We start from the raw sequence: 18,953 nt of genomic DNA, 5'->3' as shown, positions 1-18,953 counted from the left end.
GCCATCGTGGCAGGCGATACTGCCGTTTCGGAGCGGGAATCGCGGGTAAATAGGAGACTTATTCAAAACGGGGGATTTTGCGTGCAAAAAGGCCGCGCCACGCATTTGAATGCTTCTTCATCCTCTCAGCTTAACCTTCAGTACGCCCACAAAAGCCCCGGCGGAGGGAACAATGCCGACCGAGGTCGCACGTATTCACGGAAAGGTTTAGTTTGTCCCGGGCACTAGTGAACTTCTCTTGATGTTGTGTGTAACGTGTATAACCTCATGAGTAAAAAATGTGGCGTTAATGTTTTTGATTCAGTTCATATACGGAAAACGTGGCACAAACTGAAATGTTAAATTTATCAGGGCAGTCGTGCACTCATTTGTGTCACATTTAGTGTCATCTCATGCATGAATGGTTAAAAAAACCGCGGCAGCCGTTTCCATTTGAAATTCGTCTGGCGGCCGTGTCGGATCTTGGCCCGGGGGGGTTGTTGGCTCGTATCGCTCGTTGTCACCGTGTTCGTGTACATTTGTAAGTTTGTCAGTACCGGAGTGCGCTCCTTTTATTTTTGTTGCATTGCATTTCATCTCAGACATGAATGACTAAAAATGTGGTATTCATGTCAATGTTCAAATTTGTCATGGCAGGAGTGCACACTTAGTGTGTTTGTGTGGCATTTCTTGATTGAAGGGCTGAAAAAAACATCTATAAACATTTGTGTTTTGGCAGTAGTCTTCACTCATATGGCTGAATATCACGGCATTCATGTAAATTCACTGCGATTGGCTGGCGACCAGTTCAGGGTGAGCCCGTTGACGGCTGACCCTTGTGAGGATTAGCGGTTCAGAAAATGGATGGATGGATAGTTTTAAAGTGCGCCTAAACTCACCTGAAAACATTGCAGTGGTGGTCAATGCTAACGCTGCTGTGAAAGTTGGCTGCAAGGTCGGCGCTTACTCTTCCCAGCCGCCCTGACAAAAAACAAAAAACAAAAAAAAAAATGCTGTGTACTGTCCCAAAATCATGATGGAGTTTTCTAGATTCAGCATGTGAACTTGAATCGACACCTGTCGATTACGACACGCCCCGTTTTCAGCTGCGCGCTCTCCAGCGATGCTAAGCTAATGTTGCCTTTGAAGGGAAGGGCGGAGTGCTCTCCATTGAATCGTGTTGCTTTTATTTTATTTTTTTTAATCTCAATCTCACGGATGCGACATTGAGGAAGTGACGTGTTGCGAGCAGATTAGCACAGATAATCCCTCGCATGGATATTGAACGGCCGTGTGTGTTTATATTTCTGATGACTCGAGATTCTCGGTCGTCCTAATCCGCCATCAGCGTCGAGTTTGATTGAAGATTTACACCGGGCGACGCGCACGCTTTCTCACGTGCACGCCTCTTTGAAATTTTTTTTTTTTTTTTTTTTTGAACTACCAAACAGCTTTAAGTGTATTAGCATGGGCTGCTTCTTTTCTGCTGATGAAGCTTAGCCTGTAATCATTGTAACTTTGGGCAGATTACCGACATGGCCGCCTTGTAAGCGCCGGCGGACTCGTCTTGACCTCCCCGGCGCGGGGCTTAAAGACACAAGAATGGCATTTTAGCAACTTTAATGGGATAACGGCTCTAATCTTCTGCCGGCTGCACAAGGAAATGCGCGAAAGGCTATAATACTGCAGTCGTTTGGCACGCTGCAGGATTTGCATATTGCTCATTGCTGCGACTTTTTGATCAGGACTCTTCCCTCCCCCAAACCCGCTTCTCAAAATGCAGCCACCTTTGGAACATGCAATTTGGCAGCGTTAACAAGTCGTGCCAGCAAAGGCACACGACGTCTGCCATTTCGCTTTGAAAGACCCATTTTAGGGCCGTGACGAACGAGGGGTCAATGCTGGAAACGGAATCTGACGGGCGTGTCGAACACAAGTAAAGTGAATAACCGGTTCTCGAACGTCTCCGTTCTCGAACAAACCGGTTTTCGAATGAAAATTTTGAGAATTTTTTTGCTTCTGTTTTTGAACGGAAATCGGTACTCGGACGCCTGCAACGAGACCCGGAAATAACTTTAAGCGCGTGGCCCGACCAGCTGACCCACGGCGCGAGTTGTTATTGTGTATAACGCAGCCTCTGTTCGCAGACGTGGGAAATATCGATTCGGTTTTCAAAACAATCGGTTCTCGAACCACCTTCTGGAACGGATTGCGGTGGAGAACCGAGGTTGTACTGTAGACCCACACAAAAAAAAAAAAAAGCGATGCCGGGAAAGTGGAGCATGGGGAGCAGCCATTTTTGATCATTTCCATGAGTCCTTCAAAAGCGAGCTTTTCATATTTTCAAAATTCTGCTCCTGAAGCAATTTTTCTTTGGCCTCCCACACACTGAGCAATGAAGTCAAACTCAACTGAAGCAGATCATTGCAAAAAGAAAAATAATAATAATAATAATGAAAAAAAACGTTGCCCGACTAGATCCATGGATGCCCTGAACACCGATGGCATCCGATGCTGTACATACACTATTTTGCACTTTAATCATATTCATTAATCTCAGAAATGAAACCTTAGGGCGGCACGGTGGCCTCACAGTTATGAGGTCCCGGGTTCAATCCCGGACCCGCCTGTGTGGGGTTTCCATGTTCTACCCGTGCTTGCGTGGATTTCCTCCCACATCCCAAAAGCATTAATTGGACAACTCTAAATTGCCCGTAGGTGTGATTGTGCTGTTTGTCTCCATGTGCCCTGGGATTGGCCCGGCGACCAGTTCAGGGTGTGCCCCCGCCTCTTGCCAGTTGAGAGCTGGGATAGGCTCCAGCACTCCCGCGACCCTCGTGAGGATAAGCGGCAAAGAAAATGGATGATACTTTAACAGTTAAGGAAGAAGTGATTTGATAAAGAAAGTTGCGAGAATAAAAGCCAGCGTGTAGATATTTTTAGTCCCTTTTTCTTTTCCCACATGCTTATCCTTTTCAACCATTATAAATTCGAAATATTGTTGAGTATAGTTGTAGTATTTAACACTTTATGCACCGTGACTGAGGGGCGGGGCAGGGCGGCAGCCGTTACCCGTGTCTCGCTCGCTTAAAACCGGGAAATGTTTTTTAGCTTGGTTGAAGGTTTATTTGCATTTCGATTGACTGTCAAATGGAACTGAATTTAGGCCTGCAAAAAAAGTATCGGAAGCCACGCGGAAGAAGGTCTGATTTTAGGCGCAATGTCGACACATTTTCCAGGGACCCTCCAAAAAGCCAAGTTCCCCCCGCTCGAGGTCCGACCGCTCTAAAATTTGAATGACGTGAGGGCGACGCTCCCAATTGTGACGGATTTCAGTTTTCGCCGTGCCACTTTTAATCTGGCGCACCCCCTGCAGTATGGGAATCCCTCGGCACGGCGGAGTGGGGAAGAAAAGACGGCTCAGGATCAGTGCCTTAAAAAGCCGTTGCCTTTTGCTCGCCTTTGAGAGCGCAAAACAAAAGCTTTTTTTTTTTTTTTGCTTTGTTTTGTGTGAAAATGTGTGTGTGTGTGTGTGACTCCGTGGTTCAACCAGGTCAGAACACAGATTAACCCCCCCCCCCATTCCTCCACGAAACTCCCCCCCCCCCCTCCCTTCTCCCCTTTTGCCTTTACTCCCGCTCATTCCGTTAATCCCGGCGGCCATTTGAATGTTTGAGCGGCACAACAATTTAATTAAGAGTCGGTGCAGGCAAACGCAGCGGTCCACCCGACGCGGTGACACCACCCTCCCAGATGTGCACTAACACCCCCCCCCCCCCCTACCAACCGTACCCCCACCTTCTTGTGTTCTCCAGCTCCATGTCAACCTTTCATACATTCTTTAACAGTGGGGATGAAAGGGGGATTTTTAGGAAGATTAGGGAACGGGATCCTCCAGGCATTGTCTGACAATCCTCAGATAAAACAAGCTGGGTGGACGGAGTCAACGGGGGGAGCGTTATGGGGCGGGGGGCGGTTGTGCGGTGTGGGTGTGGTTGGGGGTGCGCTGATTCCGCTTGCCCAGGGACGTGTAGGTTACATTTTGTTGCGCTCGCTTTGTTTTCTCTCCGCTTTTCTTCAATCTCTTTTCCGTTGCGTGGCCTCGGCGTGCCAGCAAAAAAAAAAAAAAGGGACGATTAACATTTTCAGTTGGTGAATGGGCCGGGGGGGGGCAGGGGGGGGGGCGTGTAGAGAGAATTGAGAGGTGGACAATGGCCGCTTATGATAATCTGCTCTTTATTGGAGCATCCCGCCAATGCTTTCATCTGCCGCCTGTGTGCCCCCCGGACCCCTTGTTGCAACACGCACACACACAAGCGTAACATCCAAGTTCGACACTTGCCTGTCATGTCTCCAAAGTCCCACCGACAGCAGATGACTGAGTAAAAACACGATTTTGTTTTTTTTTTTTAATTATAAATTGCAGTTGTATAATTACATGTTATAACTGTTTTTATTTCTTTAATATGATATTTTATTTGTTTTATACACACACTCAAATGAGATGCATTTTATGGATTTTTTAAAATTTAATTCAACTTTCTATGTTTTGTATGTTAGACAACCCAAATTATATTTTATTGTCACATATGGTCAACAAAATCAAGTTTTATTTCCTGATTTACTTTATGTACACTCTACCAAAGTTTTTTCTTAGCATTATGGAATATATTAGAAATACATAGCTGCATAGTTTATTCCTTTCTATCTTGTATACTGTTCATACATATTATTTTGTTGGAATACAGTTTTTATCATTTTATTTTTATTCATATTTACCAACATTACAATACATGGAGGCCCTGTAGCTCAGTGGTTAGAGCACTGGTTTGATAAACCAGGGGTTGTGGGTTCGTATCCCACTGGGGCCTCCACTCCCTGAGAAGGGTTGCGTCAGGAAGGGCATCCGGCGTAAAAATTGTGCCAAACATATGTGCGTTCATCTGAGATGACACGCTGTGGCGACCCCGAAAGGGACAAGCCGAAAGAAACTTACTTACTTACTTACTTACCAACATTACAATACATATATTTATTAATTTGTTTCTGTAACATACAACCAAAGTAGACATGCTTCCGAAAATGTTGAGTATCTTTTATGGGATACTGTGACAACCGGACAACTTTTGAAAATAATATTATAATACTTTTAGTTGTTTTATTTATCGGCCTCATTTATTCTTGCGTGCTGATTGGCCGAGTGAAGGAATGCAGTTTTACTCTAAAGAGACGGACGGGCGCGATCCATTACAGTGACAAAAAAACGACACACTTTTCCTCATAATAACAACCTCATCCAATTTTTTTTTTTTTTTTTTCAAATGTACTTTTGTTTATTTCTAACGGAGAGCGCCCGCGTCACAAAGCGTCGCAGAATCCGCACGCCGGCCGCTCAATTAACGGCGTCTTTGTCATGGTAACGGCGGCGATGACGTCGGACAATGCGGGTTAATGACGGAGGTTTGGCCTCGGGTAATTACACCATTCACTTGCTAACACGGCTGCTGGGCCAACCCCCCCCCCCCAGCGGTCCCGCGTACACACTCCTCCCCATTTCCCCATTGTAATCAGCACTCCGGGCTACAAATACCAACAGCTGTCTTTCCCCAATACATTTCCATTTAAATATCAATTTCAGCGTGCGTGTGCGTGTGTGTGTGTGTGTCGACCCCATTATTAGCCACTTTCACGCTAAAACCTCGAAAATGTTTGCTGCATTTCAAGCCATCGACTGGCAAGTTGAACAATGGGCGGAATGTCATCGGCGTTTCAAGTCAACCCCGGGGACAAATTCGTAACGAGCGACGAATACTTTGCTTAATTTCACCCTCAGGCCTTCTTGGATTTTACTTCCGTTTCATTTTTACTTTTGGCTATACAGATAAATAGGTTTTTTTTTTTTTGCTTCTTTTACTGCATAAAGTTTTAACTAACATTAGGCGGCACGGTGGATCAGCTGGTAAAGCGTCGGCTTCACAGTTCCGAGGTCCCGGGTTCAATCCCGGAGCCGCCTGTGTGGAGTTTGCGTCTTCTCCCCGTGCCTGCGCTCCTTTTCTTCGGCTTCGCCACTCTGGTTTCCTCCCACATCCCCAAAACATGCACACTGGACACTCTAAATTGCCTCAAGGTGTGATTGTGAGTGTGAGTTCAGGGTGTAGCCCGCCTCCTGCCTGTTGACAGCTGGGATAGGCACCCCCAGCACCCCCTGTGACCTTTGTGAGGATAAGCAGTGAAGAAAATGGATGGATGGATAATTCCTCCCATCCTTCTAGTTTTTTAACTCTTCCAATTCCAGTTTGTTTGGAGTTTGCAGGTTCTAAAACTAAAAATATTAAATGATCTTATTACTTAATCCCAAAGATTAATCCCAAAGATTTCTGATTTAAAAAAAAAAAAAACACGTTTTGTTGGATTTAAAATTTAAAAATAAAATGAAATAAAAACCAATGTCCCCAAGTCGGGGGGTCTGAATTGGTCAATTTAGGGTGCTGAACTTCAAATACCATACTTGTCTTCCATCCATCCATCCATTTTCTGCTGCTTATCCTCACAAGGGTCGCAGGGAGTGCTGGAGCCTATCCCAGCTGTCAACGGGCAGGAGGCGGGGTCCAGCCTGAACTGGTCGCCAGCCAATCGCAGAGCACATAGAGACAAACAGGCACACTCACAATCACACCTATGGGCAATTTAGAGTGTCCAATTAATGTTGCATAGTTGTTGTTTTTTTTGGGATGTGGGAGGAAACCGGAGTGCCCACTTGGAGAAAACCCACGCAGGCACGGGGAGAACATGCAAAGTCCACACAGGCGGGTCCGGGATTGAACCCGGGACCTCAGGACTGTGAGGCCGACGCTTTACCAGCTGATCCACCGTGCCGCCTACTTGTCTTCCATACTTTGTGAAAATATCCTGGTAACTTTTACGATCGCTGCAGATGATGACACAACATCAAAAGATTTATAAGGCGTATTAACGACAATTCAGAGAAGCAAGACAGCCAATGGTTGGATCTTTGGGGGTGGGGGGGGGCACATTTTCTCTGTTATCATTAGGCAATGAAGCATTTTAGCCACATTGGCAAAGCTACGAAAACACCTTTTGATAGCATGTCCACCGTTTTTTTTTTTTTTTTTTTCCCTCTCCTCATCTGTACGACATCATGTTAAAGTGACTGTATGCAGAATTTAATTTTGGGGGGCACCAAAAGTTGCCTACGTAAGCTAAAACTCTCGTAGGGTTCGGACAAATCCAAGCAAAGCGTGCGAGCACTTTTGCGACCGCCGCTGATTTGCCAACGCGGGAAACGAAAGGAGGTCGACTAATGTTGTTAGCCCACCGTAGCAGATTAATTCATTAAGCATTTCATCATCACGGCCCATCGCACCCTCCTCCCATCATCACCAGGCGTGTAATATGACACCCCTCAAATTTGTTCTAACATCTACCCCGGAGGGGGGGGGGGGTCAAGCTCACACCCCCCACCCCCTTTCACACGCACACGGTGGCTAATGGGCCAGGCGGAGCTACTTATGCTAAAAAGATTGTGGCTGTCCGTCAGCGAGCGGAAGGGGGCGGGAGTCCTCCTCAGGGGGTTATCGCCACAACTCCCTCATTCACAAAATTGGACTCAACTGAGAGTGGTGCTAATGGTGCTAAGCTAAAGCAACAACCGGGTCAATTAAAGCTGCGGGCAGCGATGAACGGCCCTCTGAGGCCTTTTTCGGGGGGGGTCCGGAAATAAACAGACTTTGATTACACGGGGTAAGGAGGGAAAGCTACTGCAATTCAGAGTCGCCCCAATTGTTTTATTTTGGAGCTCATTTGGAGAATTTCCCGTAGTAGGAGGGTGCTAATACGCAAGCGCTAGATTTTGGCTAAAATGGGTGACTTGCGTACATGAGACTTTGTCGTGTGTCCTGTTCCTGTACTCATTTCTTAGTTAATCTGTGAAATTGTGGTCTGGATACATTTTCATTTCCAAGAGAGAATAGCTGCTTCAAACCAAAATGGCTGACTTCTTGTTCAATTTTGGGGCATGGGGACTGGGGACTTATGAGCGTTCCATCATGCGAATTCCATATAGGTTATGTCGCGGCCCGGACTTCTTACGCCCGCCTCCGGAAATGTTAATCTGCAAGACGTAGGTGGAAATTAAGGTAATGTAGGTCGAAGGCAAAAAAAGAGGAGGAGTTGACAGAAGAAGAAGAGAAATGCACAGACCATGCGGCTGTGTGTAGGGACTTTGAACGTTGGGACTGTGACAGGAAAAGCTCACGAGTTATTTGACATGATGATTGGGAGAAAAGATGATATATTGTGGAAAGGGAGTAAGGCTAGAAGTCTCGGTGTAAAACAGAATATATCGGCGTGAATGAGAGGGGCGGAGGAGGACGGTGAAGAGATGGCGAGGGTGGACGGCTTCAAATATTCGGGGTCAACAATCCAGAGCAATGGAGACTGTGGTAAGGAAGTGAAGAAACGGGTCCAAGCGGGGTGGAACAGTTGGTGGAAGGTGTCTGGTGTTCTATGTGACAGAAGATTCTCCGCTTGGATGAAGGGCAAAGTTTATAAAACGGTGGTGTACCCGGCCATGATGTACGGATTGGAGACGGTGGCAGGAAGCAGAACTGGAGGTGGCAGAAATGAATGAGAAATGTTGAGATTCTCGCTCGGAGTGAGCAGGTTGGGTAGGATTAGAAATGAGCTCATTAGAGGGACAGTCAAAGTTGGATGTTTTGGTGACAAGGCCCGAGAGACCAGACATCGATGGTTTGGACGTGTTCAGAGGTGAGGGAGGGAGGAAATTGGTAGGAGGACGGTAAGGATGGAGCTACCAAGGAAGAGAGCGAGAGGAAGACCAAAGAAAAGGTTGATGGATGGCTGTTAGAGAGGAAGATGCACGAGATAGGCTTAGATGGAGAAAGATGACGGGACAAGCCGAAAGGAAAAGAACTTTTTCATGTCCTGTCATGGTAGAAATTTCCACTTCATTTTGTGTTTATTGGTGAAACCGGTGTCAGGGGCCGCTTGGACACAGAAGGTGTTCCACCGCCACGGTTTGACTTGGTTCTTCCCCCGCGTGTCGACAAATCAACACACCAAAAAAAAAGACCTGCCTTGTGAAAGGGGCTTAATAAATTCCACACGCTCCCCCCGTCCGAAACACGACACCTCGGACCCGACACGTTTAGCCCGCCACGAAAACGTTTTGCTAAGCTGCCGCCAATTAACGCCACCGCGCGGGCAGCTAAAGTTGACAGTAGCGCTAAGTCAACTCTCAGTCACCCTAAACACCCCCCACGCCTCCGTCTAAGCTCCCCAGGCGAGCTTCACACCTCACCGTGTGTGTAAATACGCGCACTCGGGGGAGCTAAAGTACCTGGCTTAGCCTTTGCTCAGCCTCGGCGATCCGCTGCTTATCAACAGGCGTCCCGTAACACCGGCATTAAGCCGGGTCGCAGGCAGGGACGGTTTCCAAACACCTTTTTAGCCGACCGCTACGTTGGGGGGAAACGATGAAAATTGGCGAAGGCGACGCTTGTGTCCCACCAGCCTGGACGCGTTCGGCCAGTTAATTGCGGGACACTTTCTAGACCGACCTGATGACAATCCAACTCTCGTTTTTCAACTAAATCTTTTCACAATTTGACATTTTGGTGTGAACAACCCCGCCCTTATCCAAATTCCGCCCGCATTTTATGCGTTCCACCGCAACGACGCGTGGTGCCATCTTGGATTTGATTAGCGCTGCTGTCCATTGGTTCGCCTCATTAGTGAATGAGACGGAAGCAAAAACGAGGTTTTGCGGCTGCCCATGAACCGAACGGGACACATGCGGACTGAGCCGAAAAGGGTTGAACCGTTTCAACGATTTTCACAAACTGTTCAACCTGCACATTGTACATTTAAAGGTCCACTGTCATGAAGTGCATGATTTTTAGTTTGTTAATAATGGAAAAAACGGCAGCCAGTATGGACCCAGCTGTTTTTTTCACCACAAAACATGATTTTATGGCTTTTTGTAACTCCCGCCATGAAAATCCGAAATCGCCAAGAAGCAGGAAGTGACGTACAGGGCAGTCGCGGACTCAAGCGGTCTCGTCTGTTTTTACTAGTTTTACCTGCTGGTAGGTAAGCGCGTTGTTCCTCCGTGTTAGCCAAAATGCCGGCTCGTTGCATTGCTGGATATTGCTCGAACACTCGGGGTGATGGATTCGCTCTCCATACTTTTCAAAAAGACCCAGTTCGGTGTGAAAAACGGATTGCACGGGTGCAAAGGACGAGAGCTTCGTGGGTTCCAAATGACAAGTAGGTGTGTATACAGCTACTAAAAAAAAAAAAAAACAATAGTTGGGGTGGGAGGGGCGTAATCCGTAAATCAGGGGTGCTAAATGTGTCGATGTGCGCATCGAAAGGCTTCCGCGCAGCAACCAGTGAAGGACGGCCTCCGCAGGCCTTGTGGTTCGCCGCCGGCCTTGTCGACAAGGCCGAGCTGGCCACCGGTGTCTCATCTCCGCCGCGGAAGTGGATCAAACGGGGAGGTGGTTTGGCCACGGCAGCGGCGGCGTCGCTAGCAGGCGGTATTGTTTTTATCACCGGCGTGCGGAGGTGATTCTGGCGTGGAGGCGGTTTGGCCGTGATCCGCATATCATCTAAATATAGCTGGAAACAATAGGGTAACATTGCCACTTCGAAAAAGAGCTTCCGTGTCAGAAGGGGCGTGTCCCATAGTCGGGGCCACGGCGTGTTTTCAATGGCGAATGTCAGGGGTGACGTCACGGGCAGGAGATGCAGCCAATATGGCGACCACTTTGCGCATGGATGATATACTATCGTATTTATTTGTTCATATAGACATTTAAGTGAATAATGTTACATGTATTGTTCAGTGGAATATCTATTTTAGAACGTTTATAGGGATGACACTTGGGCTTTAAACACCAAAACAGAGAACCGAAGCTTATTATTTGGTCTACTGAACGTTTGCTAGCCCAATGCTAACACGTAGCGAGAAACACTCAAGAGGGCCTCGGTGAAATTAGCATGCATGTTCCAATCATTTTGAAAAGCAGCGAGAAAGGTTTGGTTCCAAGTCTGCGGTACGGCGGGGGTTGACTGTACACAAAACTAAATCCCAGGGATAAAGGCTACTGTGTGAGAGGGGACGGGGGCGGGGGGGGGGATTACTGCGCTGTTTTGCATCAGTTGCCTTCTGCTGGGTGGCCCCCGCTTGACAAGAAAAGAGGGAAAGAAGAGAGGAAAAGCATTTAAGGCAGCACATTGAGGACGAGAGGAGGGCTCTTAATGCCTTCAAAGCTCAGGAGAGGCCAGCGCTGCCGTTCCGCAATTCAGCTGTTGATGTTTTCTGGTCCGCGACAATCGAGTGACGACATCGCGGGCACCCCCCACCCCCTTCCTCGGTTTTGTGTGTGTGTATATTATAGGCCTGGAAAAAAAGAAAAGAAAAAGCACTGACGCCCGGGAGGAAGATGAGGATGAGGAGGGCCAGATGACGGAGCTATTCATTGGCCGATAAGAGCCGACGGAGGGGTTAATAAGCTACACCGCCGGGTCATCGCCGCCTTTTTTGACGCGGTCGAGGAGCAGAATGAAAGACCGCCGAGATGAGTGTGTGTGTGTGTGTGTGTGTGTGTGTTAAGTACCCCCCCCCCACCCCCCTTTTGAAAGAGTGCGAGAGTCCCTCAAAGTTGTCTTTCACCCCTCACGGATGGCGTGATGGCCGAGTGTCAGTCGCCGCGAGGACCGTAACGCTACACCCAATTAAAATGCGATTCGTATCTCCATTTCTCACCCCGCGATTCAGTACACTGTTACTTAAAGTAAATTAAGAAAATAAAGAATATTTGGTCACTGATGGCGTAGCGGTACACTCGCCTGCTTTTGGTGCGGGCAGCGTGGGATCGATTCCCGCTCCTTTCGGTTCAGTTCAGGGTGGAAGTCCGCCTTTCGCACGAAGCTCGCTGAGATAGGCTCCCGCTTTCCCGCAACCCTCGTGAGCATAAGCGCCTTGGATAATGCCATGACAAGAATATTTGTATTCTTTATTTACATTTATAGTTTTACGTGACTTGATGAGATTTTTTGGGGGGAGCCCAGCAAATATTGTGGGTCCGATCAATTACACAATTTCAGTTTTCGGTCTCGAGCGGGGAGCCGAAATGCTCGCGTACTGCCGACCTAAATGAACTTAGAGGGTCATCAGTCGTACTCATCTCGTTTCTTTCTCGTATCACATACTTTAAGCGGTATTTGCAGTAGCCGCAGTTTTGCTCATGCAGGTCAGGTGACCGTCACTGGGGGAAAAGTTGTCACGTGACACGAAGGAAGACTCACATGTACGGAAGTAAATATGTGCCGCCGGGATTTGAATTTGAAATGTAAAGTGATTAAATTTTCAAGAGTTGTATTTCAGTGTAACTTTTCAATGTTTAACAATTCAACTGTCTGAAATTCGCCGTCTGTGCCACCAGGCGGGGGTTACTTCAGGTCAGAACTGAAAACCCAGCCAATCGTAGTTAGGCTTTCTCAGTCACATGACGTCGCATACTAAGAAAGCGTAACTGGATTGGCTGGCTGTTCGGTTCTGACCTGAAGTAACCCCCGCCTGGTGGCACAGACGGTGAATTTTAGACAGCGAATTGTAGCCAGTTGAATTGTGAAAAGTTACACTGAAATACAACTATTAAAAATGTAATCCCTTTACATTTCAATTTCAAATCCTGTTTTCTGTGCCATTTCAAATCCAAATCCTGCTGGCACATATTTACTTACATACAAATGTATTGTCAATCTTGGATCCTTTGTTTTTTAATGAACTTAATTTCATCATTGAATAGAATTATAACAATAATAATCATACTATATTTGATAGCACTGAGAACCTTGGAGTCGGGAGTGGCCTTCTTGCGGTTCTGTCATTTCGAAGACGACGGCTTTGAGTTTTGGAGAATCGCACCAAAAAGTGGGAATTATTTTTTTCATAATAACTTATTCTTGGTGAGAAAATTATCTCAATACTTTTCTCGGCTAAAATAATTCTGGGGAAGGGGGGGGGTAACTTATCTGAAAATGAATCATTTGTATGGAAAGAAATTCTTAGGGGAAAACATATTCTCAAGGGGGAAAATATTTTCAGGAATAATCAATAAATGTATCATTCCAGGTTTAGGTGATGTGTAAAATGAAATCTTTTTTTTTTTTTTCCAGAGTTGAACTTTTATGGCTATAGTACAAACAGAAGCCAGGAAAGGCGGGATTCACCTGCAGCTTTACACAATTTGGTATAAAGGGAAATATTGCAATACCAAAAATTGAGAAATACCCAACCGGGCATCTTTTCTTGGTTTTCACCAAACTTTTCATTTTTTTAAAAACATATGCATGTATCTCCTGTATGACCATTATGAACAAAAAAAGTGAACTAACAAGAAGCGTTGGTGAAAACAATCATATGATGGCCCCGGGGGCATATAAAAAGGCCTGGGGGGGGGGGTCCACCTCTGTCGGGTGAATGTTATTCCCAGCGAGCCTCCTCGCTCGTTGTCCCGTGTTTGTTTGCGGAATCTCTCGTCGTCGTCATTGAATCCAAATAGAAAGCGTCCCCCGGAGGGCCGAGAGCGCCGATGAATGGAGTGAGCGGGCGGGGGGGGGGTCCTCTTCTGCTACTCCGCCATACCTGCCCTTGTCCCGGAGCTAATAGCACCCCCCCCCGCCCCCCGCCCCCGCCGGCTCCCTGTATCAGCCACTCACCTTCATAATAATAATAGGCAGCCGCCCCCGTGTAGCGCCAGATCACGGCGTTAATAGGATGATGCCTTTTGTGGCGAGATTATGAGCGGGGATAGCCTCTCCCCGCTTCTCTTTACACTCGCGCGCCGAGCCGCTGACGTCCTGCGGGGGGCTCCCCGTCGATCCGAGGCGGCTATAAACGAGGCCTTTGTTCCCGGAGCTTGTACGCTAACGGGCCGGCTAATGAAATACCTTTTAGAGTGGGGGGGGGGGGGTGGTGTTTGTCGGCAGGTGAGCGAGGCCTTCTTCGGCGCGATATTAATTACGTGAAGTGCGGCCCAGCTCTTCATGCGTTTAATGTGGGTGTGCGCGGCGATAATGGCGGTAGTGACAATAATAATGAGGCAGGTAATTGAGGGGAGGGGGGGAGAGAGACACCCCCGGGCAAAGTAGCGTCAAGTTGTAAATCATCTCGCTCGGCTCACTTGAGTGCCTCTGACGGACGCTAACGCTAATGCTAACGAACAAGTGTCATACACACGCTCAACAAGGCTGTTGAGTGAGCTTTCATGTCCTTTCCCGTCGTATCAGCGAATGGTGAGCACGCCGGTGTCAAACTCAAGGCCCGGGGGCCAGGGCCGTCCCGCCGCGTGATTTTATGTGGCCCGTGCGGCCAAATCACGCATGTCAACTTCCAAACTTCCACTTTGTTCAAATCCGTACCAAAATTTCAAAGTCATATCATAAACAATATTGGCGAGATATTGCAAGCATTTTTTGTTTTGTTTACAAACATTAGCAATAGTCAAAAAAACACATTACCCTTGATTTCTAATTCCAAAACGATCCATCCATACATTTTCTGAGGTGCAGGATAATTTTTCTTTCTGTTTTGATTTCTCTGAGCGGCTAGCGCGTGGTGCTAACAAAACCGGTCAGGACCGCCTCATTCCAACCGAGGGCGCTTGTTCCTGTCATCGTATCCACTCGCCAAACAACATAGACAATCAGATAGGCTCTGTGTCGCCTTGCGTGTATCACCTGTATCTTGTGCGCGTGATGGTATCGCTGTGCGTCTCTGCGTTAACCGTGGCCATCACGCGTCAATTTTCTTGATCAAGGGCGGCAGTGAACGCCTTGAGCTGGGAAATGGCAAGCGATGGCTCGGCACCAACACGGAAGTCAACGACGTACTCAAACTCGTTCCTCTTCCCGCTTGTATCATATTTGGGTCCATTTTTTTTTATCGGATGTTGACCAAACACAGCCACATACCCATGTATAAGAAGGTGTGTAGATTTTTGCAACAAAATTATTTTCACATCTCCTCTAGGAAAGATGTCTTTTTTTTTTTTTTTTTTTAAACAGAACAAAGTTTGAAGAGGAGGGAGAGAAATGAAGACAAAAGACAAAGCGCTAGTTGGAACATATACCGTAATTCCTGGCCGCCAGGTTATAAGACCAACCCAATACATTTGTAAAGGAAATACTATTTGGTACATACAGTACATAAATGCCACAAGTGCCCACATTGAAACGAAATATTTACAAAGAAAGACGGTACGCAAAGATTTTAACACTAGCGGCGCCACGCTAATGCTAGCGCCGCCACACTGACGCTAGTGCCGGGCTAACAGAGCCGGTTTAAAAAAAAAACATACCAGTAAAAATCAATAGCGCAGCGCGAACTGGGTCGGACCGGTAAAAGTCACTTCCTCGGCACATATATTCCACCGATCTCGCTCCTCCCTGTTTTCCGCTCGAGTGCCCCCTTGCGGCCGTTAGGAAAAAAAATGCACAAATTAGCCGCATCACCGCATAACACGCAGGGTTGAAAGCGTGTGCGGAAAAAAAAATCACGACTTGTAGGCCGGAAAATTACGGTGGTTCAGATATTTGTAATTAATTATCGTTTGTCAAATTTGAAATCATAAAAAAAGGGCATTTGAACGGGGTCATATCCACTGTATGTTGTACGGTATGTAATGACATTCATTTCCATTTTAGAACATGAAGCTTAGAACGCATCTGATATCAGTAATTTATAAATTAATTTAATCACTAAAATGCTGTTTTTGATTTCATCCGAAGTCTCTTGGTCTTGTCCCGCCTCCTTTTTTTTTTTTTTTTTTCTTCTTCTTCTTCTTCTTCCTCTCGCTTGGCAGGCGTTGTGGGAGGGGAGCCATATTTCTAATCCCCCTCGGTTGTCGTCTCGCGGGCCGCCGCAATGTCACAGGAGCTTAATATTTGCCGTGATTATTTGCTTGTTTTATTGGACTCGCAGGCGGCACGCTGACCCGCCTTCATCCCGCCGCCGGCACCCGTTTGAAAGTCGCCGACCGTCATCCACCGCGGCCGCTAAATCCTGACGTTTTGCTTTCATCGCCTGGCGTCCGTAATGGAATGACATCACGCCAGCGCCGATGCTGCGCGCACGCCTTTTCGTGTCACCCCTGAAAAACCAGCGCCTTTAGTTTTTTGGGACAAATATTGATGGACTCCTTCATATTATTTCTCAGATTTATACGCTGGTTAAAGCTCAGGTACGCAACTTGCAGCTCGTGGACCCCGCACGGATCACGGGAGTCTTTCAGATGGTCTGCCGTGCCATTCTAAAATTAAAACCACTGAGGAACTGTTATTTTAAAAAAAAAAAAAAAAAAAAAAAAGAAAAGACACGCAGGCTGAATTTATAATATTCCTCCAAAATATGAAACAAATACTAACTTTAAAATGATACGTCACATTCAAAATATTTTCTTGATTCATTTTTTTGGGGTGCGGTTCCCTTTTTGAAGTCATTCACTGCCAGCACTTCCAGTTAACAGATTTTTGGCTTCAAAACTCGTCAGTGGCAGTGGACGACATATGTACTTTTATTAGATATTGCTTCATAATTATGAATTTAATTGTTTTTTATAACATGGCGCCACGGTGGACCACCTGGTGAAGCATTGGCCTCAGACTTCTGAGTAACCGGGTTTGATCCCGGCCCCGCCTGTGTGGAGTTTGCATGTTCTCCCCGTACCTGCGTGGGTTTCCTCCGGGTGGGCACTCCGGTTTCCTCCCACATCCCAAAAATGTGCAACATTAATTGGACACTAAATTGCCCCTAGGTGTGATTGTGGGTGCGGCTCTTTGTCTCGGTGTGCTCTGGCGACCAGTTCAGGGTGTACCCCGCCTTCTGCCTGTTGACAGCTGGGATAGGCTCCAGCCCTCTGTCCGACCCTCGTGAGGATAAGCAGCAAAAAAAATGGATGGATTTTTTAATACTAAATATTTACACCCAGGGTTGTGTATCTTTTTTTTCCCTTAATCATTTTGAAAATCTACCGGCAAGACAACTGTAAACTGACTGCAAAAAAAGTTTAAAAAAATTGTAATAACATAGTAATAACACAATATAATAGTCTTATTAAATGCAGTGAAATAGGCAGTGTGCCCTTTCTAACGTGTGTGTGTTTGTATGCGTGCGTGCAGGCAACAACAAGGAGGAGGAGGAGGCCATGATGCAGGAGTGGTTCATGTTGGTCAACAAGAAGAACGCGCTCATCAGGAGACAGAACCAACTCTCCATGCTGTACGTTCCCTTCACGTTCATTCATGGACGTGAAATCAATAGAAATGTGCATATTATATCTGTCTGGTGCGATTGCCGGTGTGTGCGCGCGCTCAGCCGGACCCCGCGCACACCCATTTGCAAGGATGTGGAAGCGTGCAAGCGGCGAGATTGAAGTATTCCTAATCACATTATATCACGACCAAAGAGTGGGGGCCGGGGGGGGGGGGGGGCGTTTAAAGTGGCCAATTGACAGAAGGGCTTATTATGAGGCCTTTGTGGTCCCTCTTTGTGCGGGAAAGACGAGCGTCAAGGACAAATTCTATTAGGGCTCATTTTTTAATATGGCTGAAAGAGGAAAGAATTGAATTTGCGCCACACACACACACACACCTGCCGTGATGTCATTTCGCACGCACACACGCCGCGCCGAAGGTCTGAGCGCGGATGCGTGTGCGGCACTAGATTAAAAGTGTGAGAAGGTTCCGGCGAGTGTGGCGATCGATGTTTATTTATGCGGGCGTCCCGCTGTAATGATTTAGCCATTAACATATTGATGAACTTTGCTCCCCCCTCCCCCGCCTGCAGGGAGAAGGAGCACGACCTGGAGAGACGCTTCGAACTCCTCAACAGAGAGCTCAGAGCCATGCTGGCCATTGAAGGTAACACGGACGCGTCGCCTTCGGGCGTCGCTCGGAATTGCGGCGGCGAAATGGTTCAGGATTCATCGTGTCCAACGTTATCGCCTCCCGTCATCAGATCACGCGACTTTTGTTTGACGTCGCCGTATTGACGGTCGAGCTAAGCGGCGCTCAATGCGAAGTCGCTCGGAGACGACACGGGAAAACGTCTTGTCGCACGACGCCCAGAGTCTCGTCAGATGTTTAGAAGGTGAAAATAAGTGAAAGTATGTGGAAAAATGAGATAAACTCGGCATAGAGGATGTTTTGGCCGATAAGAAATTGGACTGTTAATTCGGTTCCGCTTGCCTCGGACAACTGGATCCACACATTGATCTGGTGAGGAAGTCGTCAAGGTTTACGCGGAAAAGCGTATAAAAAGTCTGGACGCACACGAATACTTTGTTGGAATAAGTCCCACATCGTGACGGGTTGACGGCTCGTGAACGCGGAAGCACGTTAACCTTTGCCGGAATCCATCGATCTTTTCAGCTAGTTTTCGATACAAATACCAATATTTAATCAAATGACCCCTGGTTTTACACAAACTAGCATTCATTAACAAAATGTAGTCTCCGTACACGGAAGCGTATTGGTGCCACACATTACCTCCGTAAACCTCTCTGCAACAGACATTTTTTTAAATACGCCTTGTTCTTAAATGAGCAAACTTGGCATTATGAATACTTTTTGGTCATTAGAGATTGAGAAGAATAAATACTACCTGAAATGAAGCGATCGCTACGCAGGGGTGTGCGTATTTTGGTTGGGCACCATCCATCACGTTTAATTCCCGAAATCCATTGATCTGTTCTGGATTTTTTTCAGATGGTATTCCACAGAATGATGTCTTTGAATATCGTGTCTCATCTGTGGTGACAACCAACCGTACAACAGATCTCGGGTATTGTAAATATTCTCCTCCGGTTCAGCGTCGCCCACAATGTCAATATTGCGCCGTGAAAATGGTGACGTCACGTGCGCGA

At 47.0% G+C, this 18,953-nt stretch overlaps 1 protein-coding gene across 2 annotated transcripts in view; it reads left to right on the top strand.

The window, feature by feature from the left end:
• ehbp1 (EH domain binding protein 1) overlaps nucleotides 1-18,953 on the top strand; it is a 151,319-nt gene that overhangs the window by 122,701 nt on the left and 9,665 nt on the right. For both annotated transcript variants that reach the window (XM_061836575.1, XM_061836576.1), the window contains 2 exons: nucleotides 17,209-17,308; nucleotides 17,876-17,949. In XM_061836575.1, the coding sequence (XP_061692559.1) occupies nucleotides 17,209-17,308; nucleotides 17,876-17,949 (174 nt within the window). The remainder of the gene's footprint in view (nucleotides 1-17,208; nucleotides 17,309-17,875; nucleotides 17,950-18,953) is intronic.

Source organism: Syngnathoides biaculeatus, chromosome 12 (genome assembly GCF_019802595.1).
Source record: "Syngnathoides biaculeatus isolate LvHL_M chromosome 12, ASM1980259v1, whole genome shotgun sequence".
NCBI lineage: Eukaryota > Metazoa > Chordata > Actinopteri > Syngnathiformes > Syngnathidae > Syngnathoides > Syngnathoides biaculeatus.
This window is presented reverse-complemented; position numbering and strand designations above follow the sequence as displayed.